This window comes from Rattus norvegicus, chromosome 7, assembly GCF_036323735.1.
Source record: "Rattus norvegicus strain BN/NHsdMcwi chromosome 7, GRCr8, whole genome shotgun sequence".
NCBI lineage: Eukaryota > Metazoa > Chordata > Mammalia > Rodentia > Muridae > Rattus > Rattus norvegicus.
Window position 1 is genome coordinate 21,211,493 of NC_086025.1, and position 20,693 is coordinate 21,232,185.

The 20,693-nt window shown below is 50.0% G+C and overlaps 1 protein-coding gene and 1 long non-coding RNA gene across 3 annotated transcripts in view; one reads left to right on the forward strand and one right to left on the reverse strand.

Annotated features, from left to right (window-relative positions):
* Window positions 1–285: 285 nt before the first annotated feature.
* LOC120093542 (uncharacterized) lies at window positions 286–5,946 on the reverse strand. The gene is made up of 2 exons (XR_010053193.1): window positions 5,263–5,946; window positions 286–4,902 (listed from the first exon to the last, which is right to left on the reverse strand). It is a non-coding gene; the product is annotated as an uncharacterized LOC120093542 (long non-coding RNA).
* Window positions 5,947–6,236: 290 nt separating this feature from the next.
* Nuak1 (NUAK family kinase 1) overlaps window positions 6,237–20,693 on the forward strand; it is a 71,880-nt gene continuing 57,423 nt past the window's right edge. The window contains exon 1 of one of the 2 annotated variants that reach the window (NM_001106774.1): window positions 6,237–6,632. In NM_001106774.1, coding sequence (NP_001100244.1) covers window positions 6,390–6,632 — 243 coding nt within the window. In that variant the 5' untranslated portion in view covers window positions 6,237–6,389. The remainder of the gene's footprint in view (window positions 6,633–20,693) is intronic. The other variant, XM_039078679.2, reaches the window with a different exon arrangement.

The window sequence follows — 20,693 nt, forward strand, 5'->3', positions numbered from 1 at the left end:
TGAGACGACCACTTTTATTTTTCAATATAACGTTAAAGAAAGGAAAAGACAGGGACATTGAGGCCCCCTAGCTCCACTCCCTTCCCAGCCCCTAGCCCCACCCCCTTCCCAGCCCTAGCCCCGCCTCCTCCCAGCCCTAGCCCCGCCTCCTCCCAGCCCTAGCCCCGCCTCCTCCCAGCCCTAGCCCCGCCTCCTCCCAGCCCCCTAGCCCCACCCGCATTGCATGACCATATCTTGAGGAGAGTAGACAGGACATTTTTTGTTTGTTTCATTTATTACTTTACACACACTATGTAAACATAGAAATAACGCAGTACACCGCACAGAGCGTTCTGCTGCTGGATTCTCCATCTGTGCCATGATGCTACTGTCCCTAAAGTTTCTGATTTGGGGTTAGGGGAACTCTATCCACGTCCTCTCCCACCCGCACCTACCAGTCCCACGGACAGATCTTGCCTTTTATGTTCGCACATACAAAACATACTCCCAGTGGGAAAGCAGCAGAAAATATTGATATCTGACGCGGATTGCGGGCTCCTGCCTGGGTCTCACTGTTCTCGCTGCTTTTAGTTTTTCTGCGTTAACTCATCATTCTTGCCTGCTTTCTGCTGTTGGCACAAATGCATGGGATCATTGACATTTATTTACGCTCACCATTTCGGAGGTTTCATTTCCTGACTCACAGCCTCTACTGCTTTGGGCCTGTGTCCAGGTGACACACGGTCTGTGGGAGAATTCAGTGGAGCAGGACAGTGCTGGCTGAGAGTGGCAAGGACGAGGAAGAAGCCCACAGTTCCCTCCATGAGCACACCCCCACTGGAAACCACCCGATTTTTTTTAACAGAAAAAAATTAAATTTATTATTATTTTAAGTATTCACTTTACATCCCACTCACTGCCCCCTCCCGGTCACCCCCTCCTACAATTCTTCCCACTCCCCTTCTCCTGTGGGCAGACGGAGGCCCGTCTAGGTATCCCCCCAACCCTGGCACTTCAAGTCTCTGCCAGGCTTGGCTCTTCTCCCACTGAGGCCAGACAAGGCAGCCCAGGTAGGACATATCCCACATACAGGCAATAGCTTTTGGGATGGCCCGGCTCCTGTTGTTTGGGATCCACATGAAGATGAGAAAAAGAAGGTAGGATTTAAAGTTACGAGTACAGAAGTAAAATGTTATGGTTGGGTTCATCTGCTACATACGTGCGGGGAGGCCTAGGTCTGTTCTTTAGTTGCTGGTTCATTGTCTGAGAGCCTCACAGGACCAGGTTAGTTGACTGTGTTGGTCTTCCTGTGGAGTTCCTACCCCCTCAGAGGCAGCAATCCTTCCTTCTGTTCTTCCATTAAGAGTCCCCAAACTCCATCTACTGTTTGGCTGTGGGTGTCTGCATCTGTCTGAGTCAGCTGCTGGGTGGAGGACAGCCACGCTAGCCTCTTGTCTGCAAGCACACCTTAAAGAGGACTACCCACCCATCCCACCCTGGGGACTAAACTTTTCCATACCCACCTTTAGGGGACACTTGGCCAAACTATATGATTCTTTTAACTAAAACCTTGAAAACACCTCTACTTTAAAGATGAGAGCCAAAAATAAAGAGAAGGCAGCTCAGGACCACCCGGCTAGGGCTTGAACTAGGCCGCTTTCGATCCTGAAGCCTGTGCCCTCAGTTGTCATGGCTATGGGCTCCAAAGCCATTTAGCAGAGGGAACGAATTAGGGCTCTCGGTGTCAATTCATGAGCCAATATTTGCTTTGGTCTATCCCATATTCAAGTAGCATGAGTGCTTCCCAAGTTGATTGGCTGGAGGCTGTAACTGTGTTTGCTGCTCTAGACTGTTAGCTTCGAGAAGAGGAACCAAATCTGAGCTGTCCTACTCATTGTTAGACCCAAAGTTGGCCATGGAGTAGGGAAATGGTCTTGCTGAATGAATTTTTGTACCATTTCAATAAAACTGTCCAATGCCTCCCTGATTAGATCACTCATACATGCAATGCCAAATAAACAGATTGATAAAAATCTCACCACCTCTGGTAAGAAGCAACTTAAGGAGAACTCTGATTTCTTTGGGCTCACAGTTTGAGGTTTCGGTCCCTGGTGGTGGGGAAGGCATGGCAGAGTTCATGGCAGTAGGAGTATGCAGTTAGGGATTACTCGTACCTCTGGGGAGCAGGAAGCAGAGATGATCTGGGACAAGACTATAATGACTTATCAGATCCTCCCTGCAGTGACCCATTTCCTCCAGCTGGGGCTAACCTCCCAAAGATCCCACAACCTCCCAGAACCTGGGAACTGGGAACCTAGAGGTGACAGTTCATTATGGGGGATTGTGAATTCTTGGCGGACAGTCAGATTTCTTCTGCCACAGTGAAGAATGAACTCTTTTCAAACGGTTATTTCCAAGTCCGGTGTCCATTAGAAATGTCGTGATTTTAGGTAACTTGAACTTTACCTACCGATACAGACCAGTTAACAGTCCACATGAGTTGGTGAGTTAGACCGCAGGCAGCTTGGAGCCTTTGTTAGATGGGGCTGGATTCAAATCCCGACTTAAACTGTTACTGTTTGGGAACATGTAATGTAGCCAACTTTTGTTGACATTCATTTTTCTCAACAGTGAAATGGGAACCCCATTCTCTCTCTCTCTCTCTCTCTCTCTCTCTCACCCACCCACACACACACACACACACAAACACACACACCCACTTTCCGAACAAAGCTCTTTCAAGAAGGGGAACAGAACACTTTCCTTCACGTTGCTTTGAGAACAGCGATATAACACAGGGCCAGCGAGAAACCTTGTGCTTACTAGAAATTGTGAGCTGGTGTGGATGCTTCTGAGTACAGATGTTACAACATCTGTCCAGGATCCAGCTCGGAGCCAGAAGCTATCAGGCGGTATGATCAAGCGGCTGATAATTCCTCAGAACTCTGGTAGGAACCTCGAGAGAAGTACAAGTAAACCGGACAGTATTAGCCACCGTCTACTGAGGATGCATTGGATACCTCAGGAATCCACAGCAACGTTGAGGAACACACACACTGCTATCACTGGACCACTGGTGGGGACACAGTTGTTCCCACCACCACTGACAGGGCAGAGCAGTGACACAAAGAGAGGAGGAAATAACCAGCAGGCAATCACGATGAATTCCGGTTCAGGATCTGAACCTAGTTTGTTTGACTCTAGAACTCCAGCTCTGATCGGAGGAGCCTGGGCTCCGCTGAGGCTGCAGTTTCCCCGGCCACCCATTTAAAGTTAGAGGAGATAGTCTCTCTGTGTAAAATAAACACATGTGGGCTCAGCCGATCAAGGCCCAGTGGTCGAAGTTTGAGGGAGAATGGTGACCTCTCAAAGTTGCCCTTTTATCTGTACGCTTGCACACATATACACACACAGAACACATACATGTAATTAAAAAACCCACACGCATAGTCACACGAATGTTTTGTGTTTCAATTATCACTATTACAGGAATTCAGACGGAGCAGGAGTTCCCAGTGCTGGGACATGACCGTGTGCCACACACTGTACTTGGGTCTCGCTTCCTTCCCACTTAAGGAGGGGGTAGGTAACTGGGCATGAGCAGAGGGGTGACAGGTGGGGATTAAGTCTCAGTGTTGATGTTACTCAGTACAAGCTAAGAAATGTCAGCCACGTTCTAAACCCGCCCCAAACGAACACAGAAATTACAGCAGCTACCTCTGCCAACAGAATTTGCTGTTATAAAATGGTCACCTGCATATGGTAAGTTCTGTCCATCCAACAGATAGGGACGAGGCCCCTTGCACTCAAGAGCAGCCCTGCCTGGACAGGCTATGCTGCCCTATCAAACACCTATCATCTCACTAGCTGAAGACATCAGAAGAATATTTGCTCCCATTGCTTTCCAATTCAGCCTTCCTGGGGACTTCTGTCCCCTTTCCAGGGGGTCTCAGCTTGCTCCCACTCTGCACTGCTTGTCAAGACGAGGACTGGGGACATGGTGACTTATTCTGTAGCTAAGTTCCTGAGTGGAAGACACAGGTCATGCTTGCATGGAATCTTTCAGCCTAGGCAAGTTATACAGCCAGATATGACCCTGAGGGAGGGAGCGGGGTAATCATTTCCTACCACATCCTGGGGGAGAGAAGGGACCAGAACACTTGGCAGTTTAATGACTAGTGTAGACACAATCCGTTTACCTGAAAACCAAACCAAAATTAAAACCAATTAGACCTACCAAGATGCATATTCTAAGAAGAGCAAATGAAACTCTTAAGAGGTTAAGTCACCCAGCCAATCCAGTTGGGGGCCGGGGACACTAACTAACTAACTAACTAACTAACTAACTAACTGACTGACTGACTGACTGACTGACTGACTGACTAACTCAAATTAGTTGCAGGTCACTAACTTCTCTTTCAATCTACATGCACGGATGTCTACAGACTGTTTAACAGCAGTGCAGTTTCAGGAATTGGGGGTGGGGGTGGGGCGCAGGGAGTCCCTGAAAAGGCTGGTGGAACGAACAGATAGGAATAAACATGACCTTTGCGTTTTGTCTTATGTGAGTGCTTTTAAGGTAGGCAGAGACGGGCAGAGGGGTTTCAGGCATCAGTAAGACAAGTAAATAACGTTTGGAGATAAGACCACTATCAAGTCCAGAACGGAGCAGAGGAGTGAGGGCCGATAATGGGTACTGAGGTGTATTTCAGGCCACGACTCTGACAGCAGGGGCTTGGGGGGTTGGGGGAAGGGTCTCGTGCAGGCAGGCTGTTGCCTGAGTCCAGTGTAAGGTGATAAGTGGACAGGAGTGAAGACAGAAGGAATTCGGAGGGCGGGAGGAACCCGAGAGCTGCAGAAGGAAGCTCCAGTACTTGCGGGAATACACCAGACGCTCTTCCTGTCAGGTCTTCCCATCCTAGTCTGGAACAATGTAATTTATGTGAAATTACTTTGAAAAATGTCTCAAGATACCTTTATTTTTTTTCCCCCTCAACGCCTTATTTTTCCTTCCCTTCATCTTAGGAGAACCAGGGCAGCCTTGCTGGGAGGCCTTCCTGCCTGACCTTCACCTGGTGGGGTGAGATCTAGCCTTTTTAGTCAAAGGAAAATTTCCATCGCCTGAGGGGGTCAAGAGGCCAGCAAGTGGCCTCTGGTTTGGACAAGGAATAGCTCAGTAGGCCTAGGCCCTGGCTTATCCCAGCCATGGTTTGTCCGCCTCAGAAAGGGGCCTTTCTATGGTGCTGGGCAGCTCAGGGCACCCAGGTCCATCCAGGCCCTTACATCTGGTTTTTTCGGTGGTTGTCCCTGTCGGACTCCCGGACTTTACCGGGAGATGGGCGCCCTGGCGAAGGGCCGGGTTCCTCCTTCGAGCCTCCCTTCGTTCCTGACTCCGCCTTTTCCCCCCGAGAGAGCCGGGGGTCCCGAAGCATCCCTCCTGGGGACTTTCCAGGCCCTGCGGTTGCTCCAGGAGGGCGCTGCCCTGACCGTGCCGGAGCTGGGGGCTTGCAGGGCCTCTGCTGCTGGAGCGGACCGTGACTCACCGCCGGTAACCCAACACCTCTGGGCCTCCTTTCCCCGGCCTCCCCCAGCTCCCGCGGGCCTGGCGGCCTCTGCCACACCAGAACAAACATTAAGAAGGGTGGCCCGGGAGGCTGCAGCCTCTGGTCACAGAGCGTGCGCCTGGCTCTGTGCGTTGTCGCCTCTGCGGCCTCAGGGCCCCGTGAGCTTTATCCGAGGCCGATAGGCCTAAGCTAGCTGCGGAACGCCCGCAGTAGCTCCGGAGGGTGAGTGCGGGACTCTCAGGGAGGGGACAAGCGCACTGACGACCGCCCCCCTCCACCTCGACCCCACCCGGGACCTAGCGTCCCCACCCGGCGAGGACAAAGCGACTTGGCCGCCGCCCGGGCCTGCGCCGCGCCGCACAAAGAGTGAACGACGACACGCACCCCGCCCCCTCCCTGCGCGGTGGCCCAGCGCGGAGGTGGGGACACCCGGGAGCCCGCCCCGCGCTCCCCTCTCGCCCCGCCCCGTCTGCGCGTTCTCCCGGCGAGGGGGCGGGGGGCGCGGCGCCCCACATAACACTCCCCTCCAGCGCTCGGAGCCACCCTCTTCCCTCCTTCTCGCCAACACTACCGCCTCCCCCGACACCGCTGCCACCTCGCCGGACGCTCCGCAGATTGCCGCGGCCGGCCAGGGGGCGGTGCGCGGAGCGTGCGCGCCCGGGACTCCAGATGTGCAGTCGCCGCCGCCGCTAGTGCCCCGGCGGCAGCCAGAGCCAGGTCGGGTCGTCTCAGCAATGCTGCTGCGGGGGCGACCTTGAACGCACCCCGGTTTCCCTCGGCAGGGACCACCCCGAGCCCCCGTGCCGGGTCCAGCCCTCTCCAGCTCGGCTTGCCTGGCGCTTGGTCATGGAAGGGGCGGCAGTGTCCGCGGCAGGGGATGGCCCTGCTGTGGAGACGGGTTTGCCCGGCTCTCCGCGGGAGGTAGTGGCCGGGGCGACTGCTGCTCCAGTGGAACCCAGGAAGCCGCACGGGGTGAAGCGACATCACCACAAACACAACTTGAAGCATCGCTATGAGCTGCAAGAGACCCTGGGCAAAGGTACCTACGGCAAAGTCAAGAGAGCCACGGAGAGGTTTTCAGGCCGAGTGGTGAGTAAGGGAAATCCCTGGAGGGGATCGGGCTAGTTCCGTGGTGGACCAAGAGGGGGGAGACGGTCTGTGGACACCACATCACCGGGGATCTCTCCACCAAGGGGTGCCTTGGCAGGAGTCCCCTAGTCAGACTCTTCACGCTCCTTTCAGCACCCCGTGACTCAGGTGTATATCTCGGAAAACACTTGTTACATCCTGTCTGCACTTATTTTGGGGGCTTCTCCCCCTCCCCCCTTTCTAATCCCAGCTAGCAAAGTAGTGATTAGGATTCACCAACATTTCGCAACTTTAGGGGTCTTCCCCAAAGACACACCTTCAGACCTTGCCCGGGAGTTCCTTATTTGTATCGTCAGCGGTGAAGCTGGACTCTCAAGCCTTGTGTCCTGTAGTTGCTCCGGACCCTCGCTTCTTTCCCATCCACCCACAGTCCCACTTCTCCGCGTCTTTTCACTGGTATGCTTGATTACCCCGATGCTGCTCTTGCTGCAAAAGACGACAGACTCTTCCTGCCTATCAAACCTAAATGGCACTACTGAATGTCTGAGGTTTTCTGACAGTTTGCATTCCGGCCTCTGGCAAGCATGACATATCCAGGGTAGGGGTGGCCATTCAGACACACAGCTGGTTTGCAGCAGGCTCCCTTGCCTTACCAGGTCCTGGCTGCAGGACCACTAAATTGTTCAAGGGGTCTGGCGAGCCCCCCTCCCCCAACAGCTGAAGTTCTGCTGGGGTGCCTCGGGGGCTCAGTATTGTCCCAACTTTGGACTGTTGTCCTTTTTCCTTCCCCCTCTGCAGATCAGGCCCTTGAAATCTACACTGCTTGTGGCTAGAGTTGGGTTCAAAGTGACTGACTTTTGCAGAAAAGAGTTTTGTGTGGCGTGTGGCAGAAATGAACGTGGTTCTTTGATTTAAAGCCTATCAGATGTACTTTAATCGATTTAGGGCCAAAGTCAAAAACTGTGACGCTTCTCGTGTGCAGTTTTAGGGGTACGGTTGGGGGCGGGGGACGATGCTGTTGCTTATAAACCTAACCAGTGGCTACAGGGAAGGGCACAGCGAACTGTCAGCACATTGGTCTGATTTTATATTTGTATAGAGATGGTTCTGTGGAAACTGATTGCAGCCAGCAAGGTTTGCTCTTGTAATCTCAAATATGTGACCAGCTGTATAAACCCCCCTCCCTTTCTCAGACTTATGGTCCAGGTTGATGTGCTTTATCATTTTAAAAAAGTCTGCTATCAAGGTGTTGGAGAGAGGGATTTGTGTTTTTTTTTTTTTTTTTTTTTTTGGTTCTTTTTTTCGGAGCTGGGGACCGAACCCAGGGCCTTGCGCTTCCTAGGTAAGCGCTCTACCACTGAGCTAAATCCCAGCCCCGGGGTTTGTGTTCTTAATATCAAGTGCTCTGTCATACATGAATTCTATGGCAAGTTGTGGAGCAACGGCGCGCAGGTGCCCTTTGCTTTAGAGGCTGAGAATTCTGTGTGTGTGTGTGTGTGTGTGTGTGTGTGTGTGTGTGTGTGTGTGTGTGTGTGTGTGGTTGCAAAGGTATTCTCTGATGATGGAAGAGTCTGAGAAGCACGCTTCATTCACGTTTTCCTTCCGAGGTGATATTCCCCAGGCTGGCTGTTGAATAAGCAAAAACTTAGTGTAGCTCCTCTCCCTTATTGCCTTAATAGCGGCTGAAGAATCGCGCTGGGAAGTTGGAAAGCGGGATAATGAAAAACAGACGCAGTCTGAGGTGCAGGTTGAAGATGCAAGAATGTGAGGGGTCGAGTGCGGAGGAGGGCGGTTCTGGAATCCGTAGTGGGGACCCTCACACCTAAGCGCTCGTGAGTCCACTGACCGGGGCTTTGAGTCTTTGGGGGCATATGCTTGCCCGCTGAGCTCCATTGTGGCTTCCAGTCAGGCGTTCTTCTACATGTCTGATCCACAGGCTGGGTTAGACTAGCATTCATAGGCAGGCGCCTGCCTTCCTCTTTTGGTGGGTGTCTGGAAACATTCCGCCAGGATTTAGCCTCACGGCCACTAGGGGGCGCCGAGAGAACGACGGAGGCTCATTTCTCTTCTGCAAGACCAGTCAGCTGGTACTGTCTGGCTCAACCTCCCATTGTGCTATTAATTTCAGCAAAAACCTCTCGTTTTATTCAAAAATTATGTAAAGATTTTGGAGCTGGCAGTAGAATTCAGGCCCAGGAACTGAGAGTTACCAAACGGCTTCGCTTCTCCATGGGTTTGTTTTCTACTTGAGAGCTAAGTCGAGAATGTTAGCAAGACCCTCTACTGAACGCCTTGCTTTTAACAGATAGGAACCTGAGGTCTGGGGGCGGGGCGTGGGGGCGGGAAGGGGGAAGGAGTCCTCCTGGGGCCTACACCCTCCTCTGATGAATGCACTGTTCACAGATGGCAGACAAGCTCAAGTGAAGAATGAAAATTGTCAGGTGGAAAATTCCCCACGTCTGGCTGAATAGAAGATAATAGGAGCAAGACCAAAACAAGACAGAAAACTATTGGTCAGCATTGTGCTTGCCCATTCAGCGCTTGGTGACTCAGTGTCAAGAGCAGAAAAAAAAAAAAATGAGATGAGTGTGACATCCTTGACTTGCGCGTTCCGTTTGAGGAGGCTCAGAAAACACTGACTTAATTCTGCCTGCTCTGTCTTTGGGTGGATGTCTGATTGATGCTTTAATCCAGCCCCTTTGAGAGCAGCTCCCAGGGGGAGCAGGGCTGCTCACCTGTTCTTGTATCCTGAATCAGGTGCTGGGTATCAGTGCAAATCAACCAGTCAGAAATGCTTGGGAAATTAGCATTCTTGCTTGAAGTAGGGGTCCTGGTCACAGAGGAGGGTCATTGTAGCTCAATAGATGGCATTACCTTCAACTCCTTGCATGGTCCACGCCTCTCCTTTTCTTCATCCCCAAACGTGGTCTTGCAGCCACAGCTTAAGCATGGAGGACAGGGACTCACAGCTGCTCAAGACAATAAGCCCAATGTTGGGACAGTCCTACGGTAAAGCTCAGAGCCCTGGCCGACATTCAAAACCGTGACCGAGCCCTTACTGGCATTGAAGCCTTAGGGAAGCTATTTATCCGTGAAGCCGTTTTCCCAGCTGGGAAAGTAAGATGCCCACCGTACCAACTTCTTGGATTTTGGGAGTTGCAGAAGTAGCCAATATCAAGTATCAAAGGGGGAAAATGAAACATTCCAGTGTTTCCTCCTGGTGGATTGTCTTTCGTATTCTCCTTTCTGATTTCATCTAGATTTTAAGGCTGTCCGAGAGACAGATTGCACTGGGCGATTAGCCTTAGATCTTTAGGGGAAGGGGCCAAAGGAGCTACTCACTTGGCCGGGGTAATTAGATTAATTAGGGAGGGCAAGATAGTCGACCAGATTCAGATAGGATCTGAATGTGTTTCTACAGGGTTGAATTTGGGCCCCCTTTCTTGCACAACCTTTGTTTGGGTGAAATTTTGGACAGGCTGTGGGATGAACTTCTGGGTTATGGTAGGGCATGTACTTTCTGGGAGCCAATTTCTCAGACCTTTAGGGCACATAAAGCATTGCTAAAACAAACAACGCAACCAAACAACAAACTGAGCCCAAACACAGACAGCTTTGGGGGAGTTGACTAGAGTGAAAGTCACGAGTGTAAACTCTCGCCGAAAGCGACTCCCTGAGCCCAGCAATGACAAACTGCACACCTGAGAGCTGTATAGACAGGTTGGCCTACCAAACCAGGCTACATGTGGGCACAGTGGCTGAGGGGCCCTGTTAGAGCTACATTTCCAGCCCAGTTTCCAGAGCATCAGAGATCTTGGCCAATGTGTCATCCCAACCTGCCCCAGAAATTTTAAGTGACTTTTTCACACCCGAAGTCACTGAGCTTAGGTGAAGAAACCTGATTTGGGGATGCCGTTCTTTGTTTAAAGACACGGTCTTTGTTCCTCCGGGACATACAGTAGCAGCAGTGAAGCCTACCTGAAAATAGTGAATGAATTCTGTTAGGTGGTGGGACTGAGATTTCAGACTGTCCGCCACACACGTTCACCATGTTCAGTGTGGGGCCAGGTGTGAGAAGGAGCTTCCTGTCTGCCAGAAGAGACAGAGGAAACTGAGCCTAGGCCAGGCATCCCATCCCCGGGAGGCCGTCAGCATTTCAGGGGATGAGCAAACTCAATGGAGCTTAGTTCATTAAAATGAGTTGATCCCAGGCAGAATCGTTCGTTCCTGCTGGTGCATCCAGGAGAGAGAGAGAGAGAGAGAGAGAGAGAGAGAGAGAGAGAGAGAGAGAGAGAGAGAGAGAGAATGTGTGTGTGTGTATGTAAGAATGTGTGTGTATGTGCGTGTATGAGAAAGAGAGATTATAAAAGTATATGTGTGCACATATGTGTGTGTGACAAGAGTGTTTGTGTGTGAGAGAGATTATGAACGTGTATGTGTGCATATATGTGTGTGTGACAGAGTGTGTGTGTGTGTGTGTGTGTGTGAGAGAGAGAGAGAAAGGATAATTGGTAAGAATGTGTGAGAGAAAGAGAATATGTAAGAGAGAATTTGTAAAAGTGTGTTTGAGAGTCTGTGTAAGAGAATATGACAGTATGTGTGCGCACGCAGGTGTAAGAGAATGTGTAAGAAAGAGGTGTGTATGTCTCCCTGTGTGTCTCTTGGTGTGAATGTGTATGTCTCCGTGTGTCTCTCGGTGTGAGAGTGTGTATGAGAGGGAGAGAAGTTATGTAAGTGTGTGCATGCGTGCGCGCGCGCGCGCGCGCGCGCGTGTGTGTGTGTGTGTGTGTGTGTGTGTGTTTTGTCCATATGTCTGTGTGTACAGTGTATATGTGGCTTTGCATGTTCATCTGGATGAAGCTGGGGAGACTGGAGGAAACCCCTGTCATTTCTTTTTTTTTTTTTTCAGTTACTACTGTACTTTATTGTGTTCAACCAAATCACCATGTTACAAAAATAGCAAGCTGCCATAATAAAAAATAAGGCTCCTCTATCCAGCACCAGATAGCATCATTTTACTTTCAAGCCTAGAAATTGCACACTTGTATATAAACCAACCGAAGATGAGGATTGAGAGTTCATCTTGGTGGATTTTTCCTTTGATGAATATGAAGTGTCCTTCCTTATCTTTTTTGATGACTTTTAATTGAAAATTGATTTTATTTGATATTAGAATGGCTACTCCAGCTTGCTTCTTCTGACCATTTGCTTGGAAAGTTGTTTTCCAGCCTTTCACTCTGAGGTAGTGTCTGTCTTTGTCTCTGAGGTGTGTTTCCTGTAGACAGCAGAATGCAGGGTCCTCATTGCGTATCTAGTTTGTTAATCTATGTCTTTTTATTGGGGAGTTGAGGCCATTGATGTTGAGAGATATTAAGGAATAGTGATTATTGCTTCCTGTTATATTTATATTTGGATGTGAGGTTATGTTTGTGTGCTTTTCTTCTCTTTGTTTTGTTGCCAAGATGATTAGTTTCTTGCTTCTTCTAGGGTATAGCTTGCCTCCTTATGTTGGGCTTTACCCTTTATGATCCTTGGTAGTGCTGGATTTGTAGAAAGATATTGTGTAAATTTGGTTTTGTCATGGAATATCTTGGTTTCTCCATCTATGTTAATTGAGAGTTTTGCAGGATACAGTAACCTGGGCTGGCATTTGTGTTCTCTTAGGGTCTGTATGACATCTGTCCAGGATCTTCTGGCCTTCATAGTTTCTGGCGAAAAGTCTGGTGTGATTCTGATAGGTCTGCCTTTATATGTTACTTGACCTTTTTCCCTTACTGCTTTTAATATTCTTTCTTTATTTTGTGCGTTTGGTGTTTTGACTATTATGTGACGGGAGGTGTTTCTTTTCTGGTCCAATCTATTTGGAGTTCTGTAGGCTTCTTGTATGCCTATGGGTATCTCTTTTTTTAGGTTAGGGAAGTTTTCTTCTATGATTTTGTTGAAGATATTTACTGGTCCTTTGAGCTGGGAGTCTTCACTCTCTTCTATACCTATTATCCTTAGGTTTGATCTTCTCATTGAGTCCTGGATTTCCTGTATGTTTTGGACCAGTAGCTTTTTCTGCTTTACATTATCTTTGACAGTTGAGTCAATGATTTCTATGGAATCTTCTGCTCCCGAGATTCTCTCTTCCATCTCTTGTATTCTGTTGGTGAAGCTTGTATCTACAGCTCCTTGTCTTTTCTTTTGATTTTCTATGTCCAGGGTTGTTTCCATGTGTTCTTTCTTGATTGCTTCTATTTCCATTTTTAATTCCTTCAACTGTTTGATTGTGTTTTCCTGGAATTCTTTCAGGGATTTTTGCGATTACTCTCTGTAGGCTTCTACTTGTTCTCTAAGGAAGTTCTTCACGTTTTTCTTGAAGTCCTCCAGCATCATGATCAAATATGATTTTGAAACTAGATCTTGCTTTTCTGGTGTGTTTGGATATTCCGTGTTTGCTTTGGTGGGAGAATTGGGCTCCGATGATGCCATGTAGTCTTGGTTTCTGTTGCTTGGGTTCCTGCGCTTGCCTCTCGCCATCAGATTATCTCTAGTGTTACTTTGTTCTGCTATTTCTGACCGTGGCTAGACTGTCCTATAAGCCTGTGTGTCAGGAGTGCTGTAGACCTGTTTTCCTGTTTTCTTTCAGCCAGTTATGGGGACAGAGTGTTCTGCTTTCGGGCGTGTAGTTTTTCCTCTCTACAGGTCTTCAGCTGTTCCTGTGGGCCTGTGTCTTGAGTTCACCAGGCAGGTTTCCTGCAGGGGAAAAGTTGGTCCCACCTGTGGTTCCAAGGCTCAAGTCTGCTCGCGGGGCACTGCCCAAGTCCTCTCTGCGGCAGCAGCAACCGGGAAGATCTGCGCTGCTCTTTCCGGGAGCCTCCGCGCACCTGGGCTCCAGCTGATGCTTGGTGTTCTCCTCTGGCGTCCGGATGTGCACAGAGTGCAGCCTCCTCTGGTCTCCCAGGCGTGTCTGCCTCTCTGAAGGTTCAGCTCTCCCTCCCCCCCTGTCATTTCTTTGATGCTAGTCATGTTGTTGTCTGAGGGTACTTCTCACTGGCCTGGAGCTGGCAGACTGGTAGACTGACTGGCCAGCCCCAGAGTCTTCCCTGATGTCTACCTCTCTAGTGCTGTAATCACAAGAGTGTGTCCAACCTGGGGATCAAACTCAGGTCCTCCTATCTGCACAGGTAGTGGATCAACCGAGCTACCTCCCAGATGCCACCAGCTGGTGTTTGTGAAACCACGGGGTGTGTCGTACTGAGCCTAGAACTTTAGAGACATGTTCCCTAGTTTGACCCTCACCTCTTGGAGAAAATAACGGATCAGTCAGTGAAGAGTTGAGAGTCACAGCTGGACAGCATCTCCTAAGCCTGTCTATTGGGAAACTGCTGGAGACATCAGCAGTCTTCTTTATGTCACACAGCTGGGGACTCAGGACATTCCTCTTTGCCAGATCTGCTGTGGGCTGACTCTTTTATGAGGCGGGATCTCACTGTAGTTCAGGAAGTGAATGCAGAGGCAGGGCTGTGACAGCTGTCTTCTAGGATGTCCCCAAAGGCAGAGTCACAGAGCAAAGGACTATCATGAAAGGGTAGAGATAATAAGTTAGCACCCGTGACCTCAGAAAGCACTGGAATTTGTTGGCAACAGAAGGCGAGGCTGGTAAGGAGTGAAGGGAAGCAGAATGTCTGCAGACAGGCAGACCCGCCCTGCACAGGTCCCTCACTGAAGTACTTAGCTGGTATATGCTACCAGCTCAGAGGAGGGAAAGCCAAGTGCTGCCGAAGCCGTCCCTGGATTTGGGTTTCAGGAGCCTGGGACCCGGGAGCGTCCCAGGGTCAGGTGGGCAGATGGCGTGCTGTGGAATGCGAGGTTTATTCTGGAGTGTAGCGGGATGCGCGATTGGTCAGGTAGTTGGGGCAATGAGAATTGATAATCGTAGCAGTTAGTACTTCTGTATACTGGGGGGTGCCAGGTATGTACCGACCGATGAACTCCCCCTACACATCTTACCACCCCATTTAATGGAAGGAGGAGACGAGGCCTAGTGAGGTTATCCAACTTCAGCAGTGAGAGCAGTGTTTGTACCCAGACACCTTGGCCAGTAGCTCTTTTGGAAGTAAGCTGATACAGGTCACAGAAGGATTGCATGCCTGGAGACCTGGGGTGTTGGGGTGTTAGCACGGAGCAGAGAGAATTTCAGGAGAGTTTGGCATTGAGGAGATAAGAATTGGAAACATCTTGGGAGAGAGATGGGCCCAACCATGATGAGGTGCTGCTTCTTGGACGCCTCACCTGGACACTGCACTGCATTCTTTGTGCCCCAAATAGCCCCGTTTCTGAATACCAGGCTCGGAGAGGGGGGGTGTTTCAGTGGGTAAACAAGTTCACTTTCTTAGCTTGTAGGGAAAAGAACATCAACGTTGTGCCAGGATTTCTTGCCAGGATGTGGCAAGAAATACGCAGTCCAGTCAAGGTTTCTTGTCTGTGTTACACCCGACTAACTGCCTTGAACCTGTCTCACACTGCCGCCCACCAGAGAGGCCTCGCTGAGAGCCAAGCTCGAAGGAGCGCCCCACCCCCCCACCAAGACTTATGGGATGGAACAAGGAATACCAGAGAGGTGTAGGACTGAGGCTTATCTCCCCTGACCCCAAGGAACATTTGCATTAGTTGGCAAGGAGTCACAAGACTGGAGATGAATGGTTGAGCAGAGAAGTCTGCAAAGACAGGCAGACCCCTCCCGCAAATTCCTTTGCTGTTACATTTGCTCCCGCATTCGTCAGGGAGAGACGTATATCCAGGGCTTTGTCGGGTTCCTGGCTGCGGCTTCCTGTCCTCAGCGGCTCCAGAGTCAGACAGCCGAGCTCTCATTCGTCTTCCCCACATGAAAGTCTCGGAGCATCTGCAAGTTATGATTTGTGAAGTATCTGCTTTAAAGCGGAATGCATTTATCACCTCGCGGGTCCAGACGACACTGGCAAGTGCAGCATCGAGAAGACCTGAGGCCCCAGGAGAGGAGGGGCCGGGCCAGATGACCCACCCGTGAGTGGAGTCTGGCTGAATTGATAAAATTCCCTGGAAACAGCCCAGGAGCAGCCAGATGTTGGCTTCACGGCGAGATTCCTCAGTAAACTTTTGACTGTGTGTAAAAACTAGGGCTGGGCGATTTCACTCCCAGGTCTGCCCAGGAGAAACATAAACACATGTCCGCATAAAGCGTGTCCACAAAGGGTTGGGACAGCATCATCCCTACGCTGCCCTAAGTGGAAGGCACACAAAAGGTCCCCACCCCATGAATGGGTGCATACAATGTGGCACCTTCACTTTACATAGGATAGTCTCGTGATCTCTTGAGTAATCCCACCTACTGAGTATTTGTGGAATTCAGCAATGAAAAGAAACAAAGGGCTTCATGCTGCAGTGTGGAGCAGCTGCGGACACACTGTGCTAAGTGAAAGAAGCCAGTTGAGGAAGCCCACCATGCAACACATGACCCTATGTCTGTGAAATCTCCAAAGTGAGCCAGTCCACAGGGACGGAAAGATTAGGGACTGTCAGGGCCGGTGGGCCTGTCAGGGAAAGGAGAGTAGCCATTAGCAGGCATGTTTATTGGGGGGGGGTTATGAAGATATTTTACAATGGTAATGATAATTGCACAAACTTTGAGAATAGACAAAAAAAAAAAAGCCCCGAATTGTGTACTTTAAAATGAGGGAATTGAAGGATGTGTGGGTTGCAGTTTCAAGAAAACTGCTGTTCGGAAAACATGGGACTTTGGGGTAGGGGTGGTGATGACTGGGGAAGGCCATATCTGTCAGTTGTCTGAGACGTCAAACCTGCAAGACTCTCATTTTATCTAAAAAGTGGACGGTGGCATCCTGCTTGCCTTGGGACACATACACACACACACACCACACAGGCACACACATACATATATACACACAATACACATACATATAGGCACATACACATATACATATATACACACATACATATATACATATACATATAGACACACATACACACATACACATACAATACATATACATATACCTATATGCACATACACATACACACACATACACACATATACACATATACCCACATACACACACATATATACACAGACACACATATATGCGCACATACATGCATACATATACTATACACATACACACATACACACCCACATACACATACACATAGATACACACATACACACATACACACACACACACACACACACACACACACACACACACACACACACACATCTTGGAGCCAGACTGTCTGATCCTTTTCCCCCATATCTCACCTCAGTCCTAGACAGCAAGGTGACCTTGGTACTTACTCTACTCTGCTTCTCTCTTACTCAGCAGGACCTCAGGATGGGTCTTATCTGATGGCATTTTCAGAGGATTCAGTGAGATGATGCAGCTAAGCCTACTACTGTGTGGCACCGTGACGGTGCCATCCACACCTCCAGGGTAGTGTCATTCTAAGAGACACCTTCTATTCATTTGCCTGGCACCCTGCGCCTGCAGGGCATGCACATCCCTGCATGGAGAACCCAGGAAGCAGTTGTAGCTGATCCAGCCTGATTGCTTCCCTGCCCTGGCTGATGTGGAACTCATGGGCCTTTCTTCCTTCCCTTAACAGTCATTGCCTGGAGTGTTTCAGCTGTACTGAAAGTGGGTCCTACCAATGCTGTGGGGATATTGTGGTTAACTCGTGCCACCGAGATACCTAGCATTTACCTAGAATTCAGAGTATGTAAAGTAATTTATCTGCGATCACCAGAGACGCCCATTAAGGGGTTGAGTAGGAAATCCCAGCCATGCGGTAGACAGACCTAGGTCCACACCCGGCCTTCTTCTCAGTAGCTGCAGGCTCCTGGGAGAGCTGCACGTTGCTTGGTTATCGAAAGCACCTCCCAGTATCTTATTGTTTAGAATCAACATCATGGGTGGGACTTGGAAGCTTGCCTTTTAGGACCTGGGGCAAGGTAGGTTACCAGTAAGGTCTGGGTTGAAGCTTTGTATTGAAAACGGGTTGAACTGGGTGTGGTGGTGCACATCCCTGATCCCGAGGCTTGAGACAGCAGGGTCTTGAAACTGTTATTACCTGGGAGCGGCTGTTGTGGAAAACCCAAAGGCTTTGGCTTGGCCGCTGACTCTCTCTGTCAAAATCCTTCCTGGGTTCCCGGGACTCAGGAACCACTCGCTGTGGCCATTGAGATTCCTTCCCTGTTCCTCTGCCCCAGCTCAGCGTTTGTAGGTTGGACGTTGGTATGGAGAGAGCCTCTTGTTCATCATCTACCAGGGCAGAGGCAGGATGCTGTCTAACCAATGGCATATGTGCGGTAGGCATCCTGCGAGAATGAATGAACGAAGAACTGCAGGAGTCTTGTATCAACAGTCCTGAGAAGGGACAGTCTGGGAAGGCCAGAGGCAGCAGGAGGTTCCCCTGGGGCCTCATCACCCTCCTCTTGCCACCATGCACAGAGTGGACCCTTCAGGACGGCAGCATGGCCCTGCATTCTGCTTCTGTGCGGCTGGAGAGAGGAGGCTGAATTGTCTACAGCATTCTTCCATTTTCTCCGTTATTCACTCCTTGCGAGCTCTGCACGCCCCTTGTCTGGGTGGCTCCTGCAGCTGCCAGGCTTCCTCTGGAGGTCACAGCCTTCTGCCGCCCCAGCCCATCTGAGGAGCTCCACTCATCAGCTCCGTGGAGCGTGCGGGCTTTAGGTGTAGAAGTCATCTTTGAGGGGTTGGGGATTTAGCTCAGTGGTAGAGCGCTTGCCTAGCAAGCACAAGGCCCTGGGTTCGGTCCCCAGCTCCGGAAAAAAAAAAAACCAAAAAAAAAAAAAAAACAAAAAAACAAAAGAAGTCATCTTTGAGGTTTCCAAAACGCTCTCCCCGGCTTGTAAACCAAGCACTTGGAGAGCTCTAAACTGACTGGATTGTGGTTGGTTAGTGGGTGTCTGGGAAAAAATACCATCATGGCCAGCCTTTCGGCTCTAGAGAAGAATCCCACTCCATTTACTTTAAAAATTTATTTATTTATTTTGTATTTGAGTACGCTGTAGCTGTCTTCAGACACACCAGAAGGGGGCATCAGATCCCATTAACAGATGCTTGTGAGCCACCATGTGGTTGCTGGGATTTGAACTCAGGACCTCTGGAAGAGCAGTCAGTGCTCTTAACCACTGAGCCACCTCTCCAGCCCTCCATTTACTTTAGTTAGTGATGTTGAGACTCCTATCGGGAAGGCATTGAGAAGAGGCCGTGGGAGATTTTATTGGCTCCTTTTGTGAGGGGGCGGAGTTGGGACTCAGTGGTTCAACTTCTATTCTTTTGGATGGCAATTTAGAAAAGGACCTAATACTTTCAATGGTCCTCTTTCCCAACCTGCCTGTGCCCAGGGTCTGACCAACAGTGTGGCTCAAGGGCTACAGGGACCTTTAAAAATGGTTTTTTAAAGATTAAAAACATATATGTGTGTATATGGAGGGCTTGCATGCATGCCTGTATGCTACCTGTGTGCAGTACCAGCAGAAGCCAAAAGAGGGCGCCGAATCCCCCTGGAGCTCGAGTTATTGATGATTGTGAGCCTTCCTGTGGGTGATGGGAACTAAACCCGGGTCTTCTGGAAGAGCAGCCCGTGCGCTTAACGGCTGAGCCGCTGCCGCATCTCCCACTCAGGCCTCTGACTGCAGAGGCTAGACTGTGTTCCTGCTGGATGCCATTGGGAACCCAGTCTGCTCAGATGGTGGCAGGGAGGCCGATGATCTCATTGTCATAAGAAGCGCACTTGGTAACCTGTAGAGAGTCTGGATACGCTTTCTTTGCCTGTGAAGTAGAAACAGCCATGCAAGTTAAGGAGATGAGTGTAGAGCTCTGAGGGAAATCTGTACCCCTTAGAGTGTGGCTGTTTTTGAGGGGGGTATGGAATGCTCTCAGGGAATGTAAGATAAGGTCCCAGCTGCCTCCACACCTTTGGCAGCCAGCATACAATTTAGTGCACACAGTAGGTGCCCTAATAGCGCCTTTGCTTCACCTGCAAATGGAAGGGCAGAGACAGAATGACTTTGGCTTTCTTAGTAGGTCTACGCCGAGATCATGCCCTCCACCTCCCCTCAGTGTGATGACATGTCCGTAGTGGGACGCACCGCCTCTGTTGACATAGAATTAGCGACAGGACATCTGCTGAGAATGATGCCCAGCTCTTAAGTGTGGACTGGGACTAGGTGGGGTTCACCGGGGCTGTGCTCACATTCTGCCAAGGAGCCAGGAAAAAATGTCACTGTTGTTTATATTCTTCGAGCCCAGAGGGTCTTTGGTTTGAGCTGAGTGAGACTGGAAGCTGTGGCAATCTTGCCTTTGAGTTTGGATATGTGGATGCCCTGGTGGTCCCCTTCAGCTTTAGCGAGTGATTTGGGGTGGGGAACATCAGTGTTCCGTCCTCGGTTGCTGGTGGCAAATAGGTGAGATTACCCAGGGCTGAGGGAGCGATCTCCGAGACAAGGATGCCTTCTGGTCATCTTGAAGACTTCACCAATAGGTTTTCTACTAGTTCACCCTGAGGGGTGAACGGGTGGCAGTCGTTCCTTACATTTGTCCTTCCTCAGGCCCCGTGCTCAGTACCTGAGTGACATTACCACACTGTCAGAGAGATGTGGCCACAGAGGGAGCCGGAACCCAGGGCCACACCAGTTATCACTCGGCTGTGAGGGCAAGAATTCCACCCACGTCCACCTGAGCCCTAAACGGCGAACTTCGCTGCTTTCCCAAGGAGTAGGAATGTCTCTGTCATTTTTTTTTCTCGTGTCAAGTCCCTCTCAGACAACAGGTTAGAGATGTTTCTTCAAATGTTTGTTGAGCCCTTTTGTGTGCTAGGCCCCGATACTGGACGCTGGGAAGGAGCAAGTGGGGAGCAAGCTAGGCCCAAAGAAGCTCTCCGAATCTCCTGATTCTAGAATGTGCGTCTAACCCTTGCTGTCTCTAGATCCGTATCTTTACGCTCCATCCCAATCTCTCCTTGCTGGTCTGTTTAAGAGGACTGATTCTCTGCCCT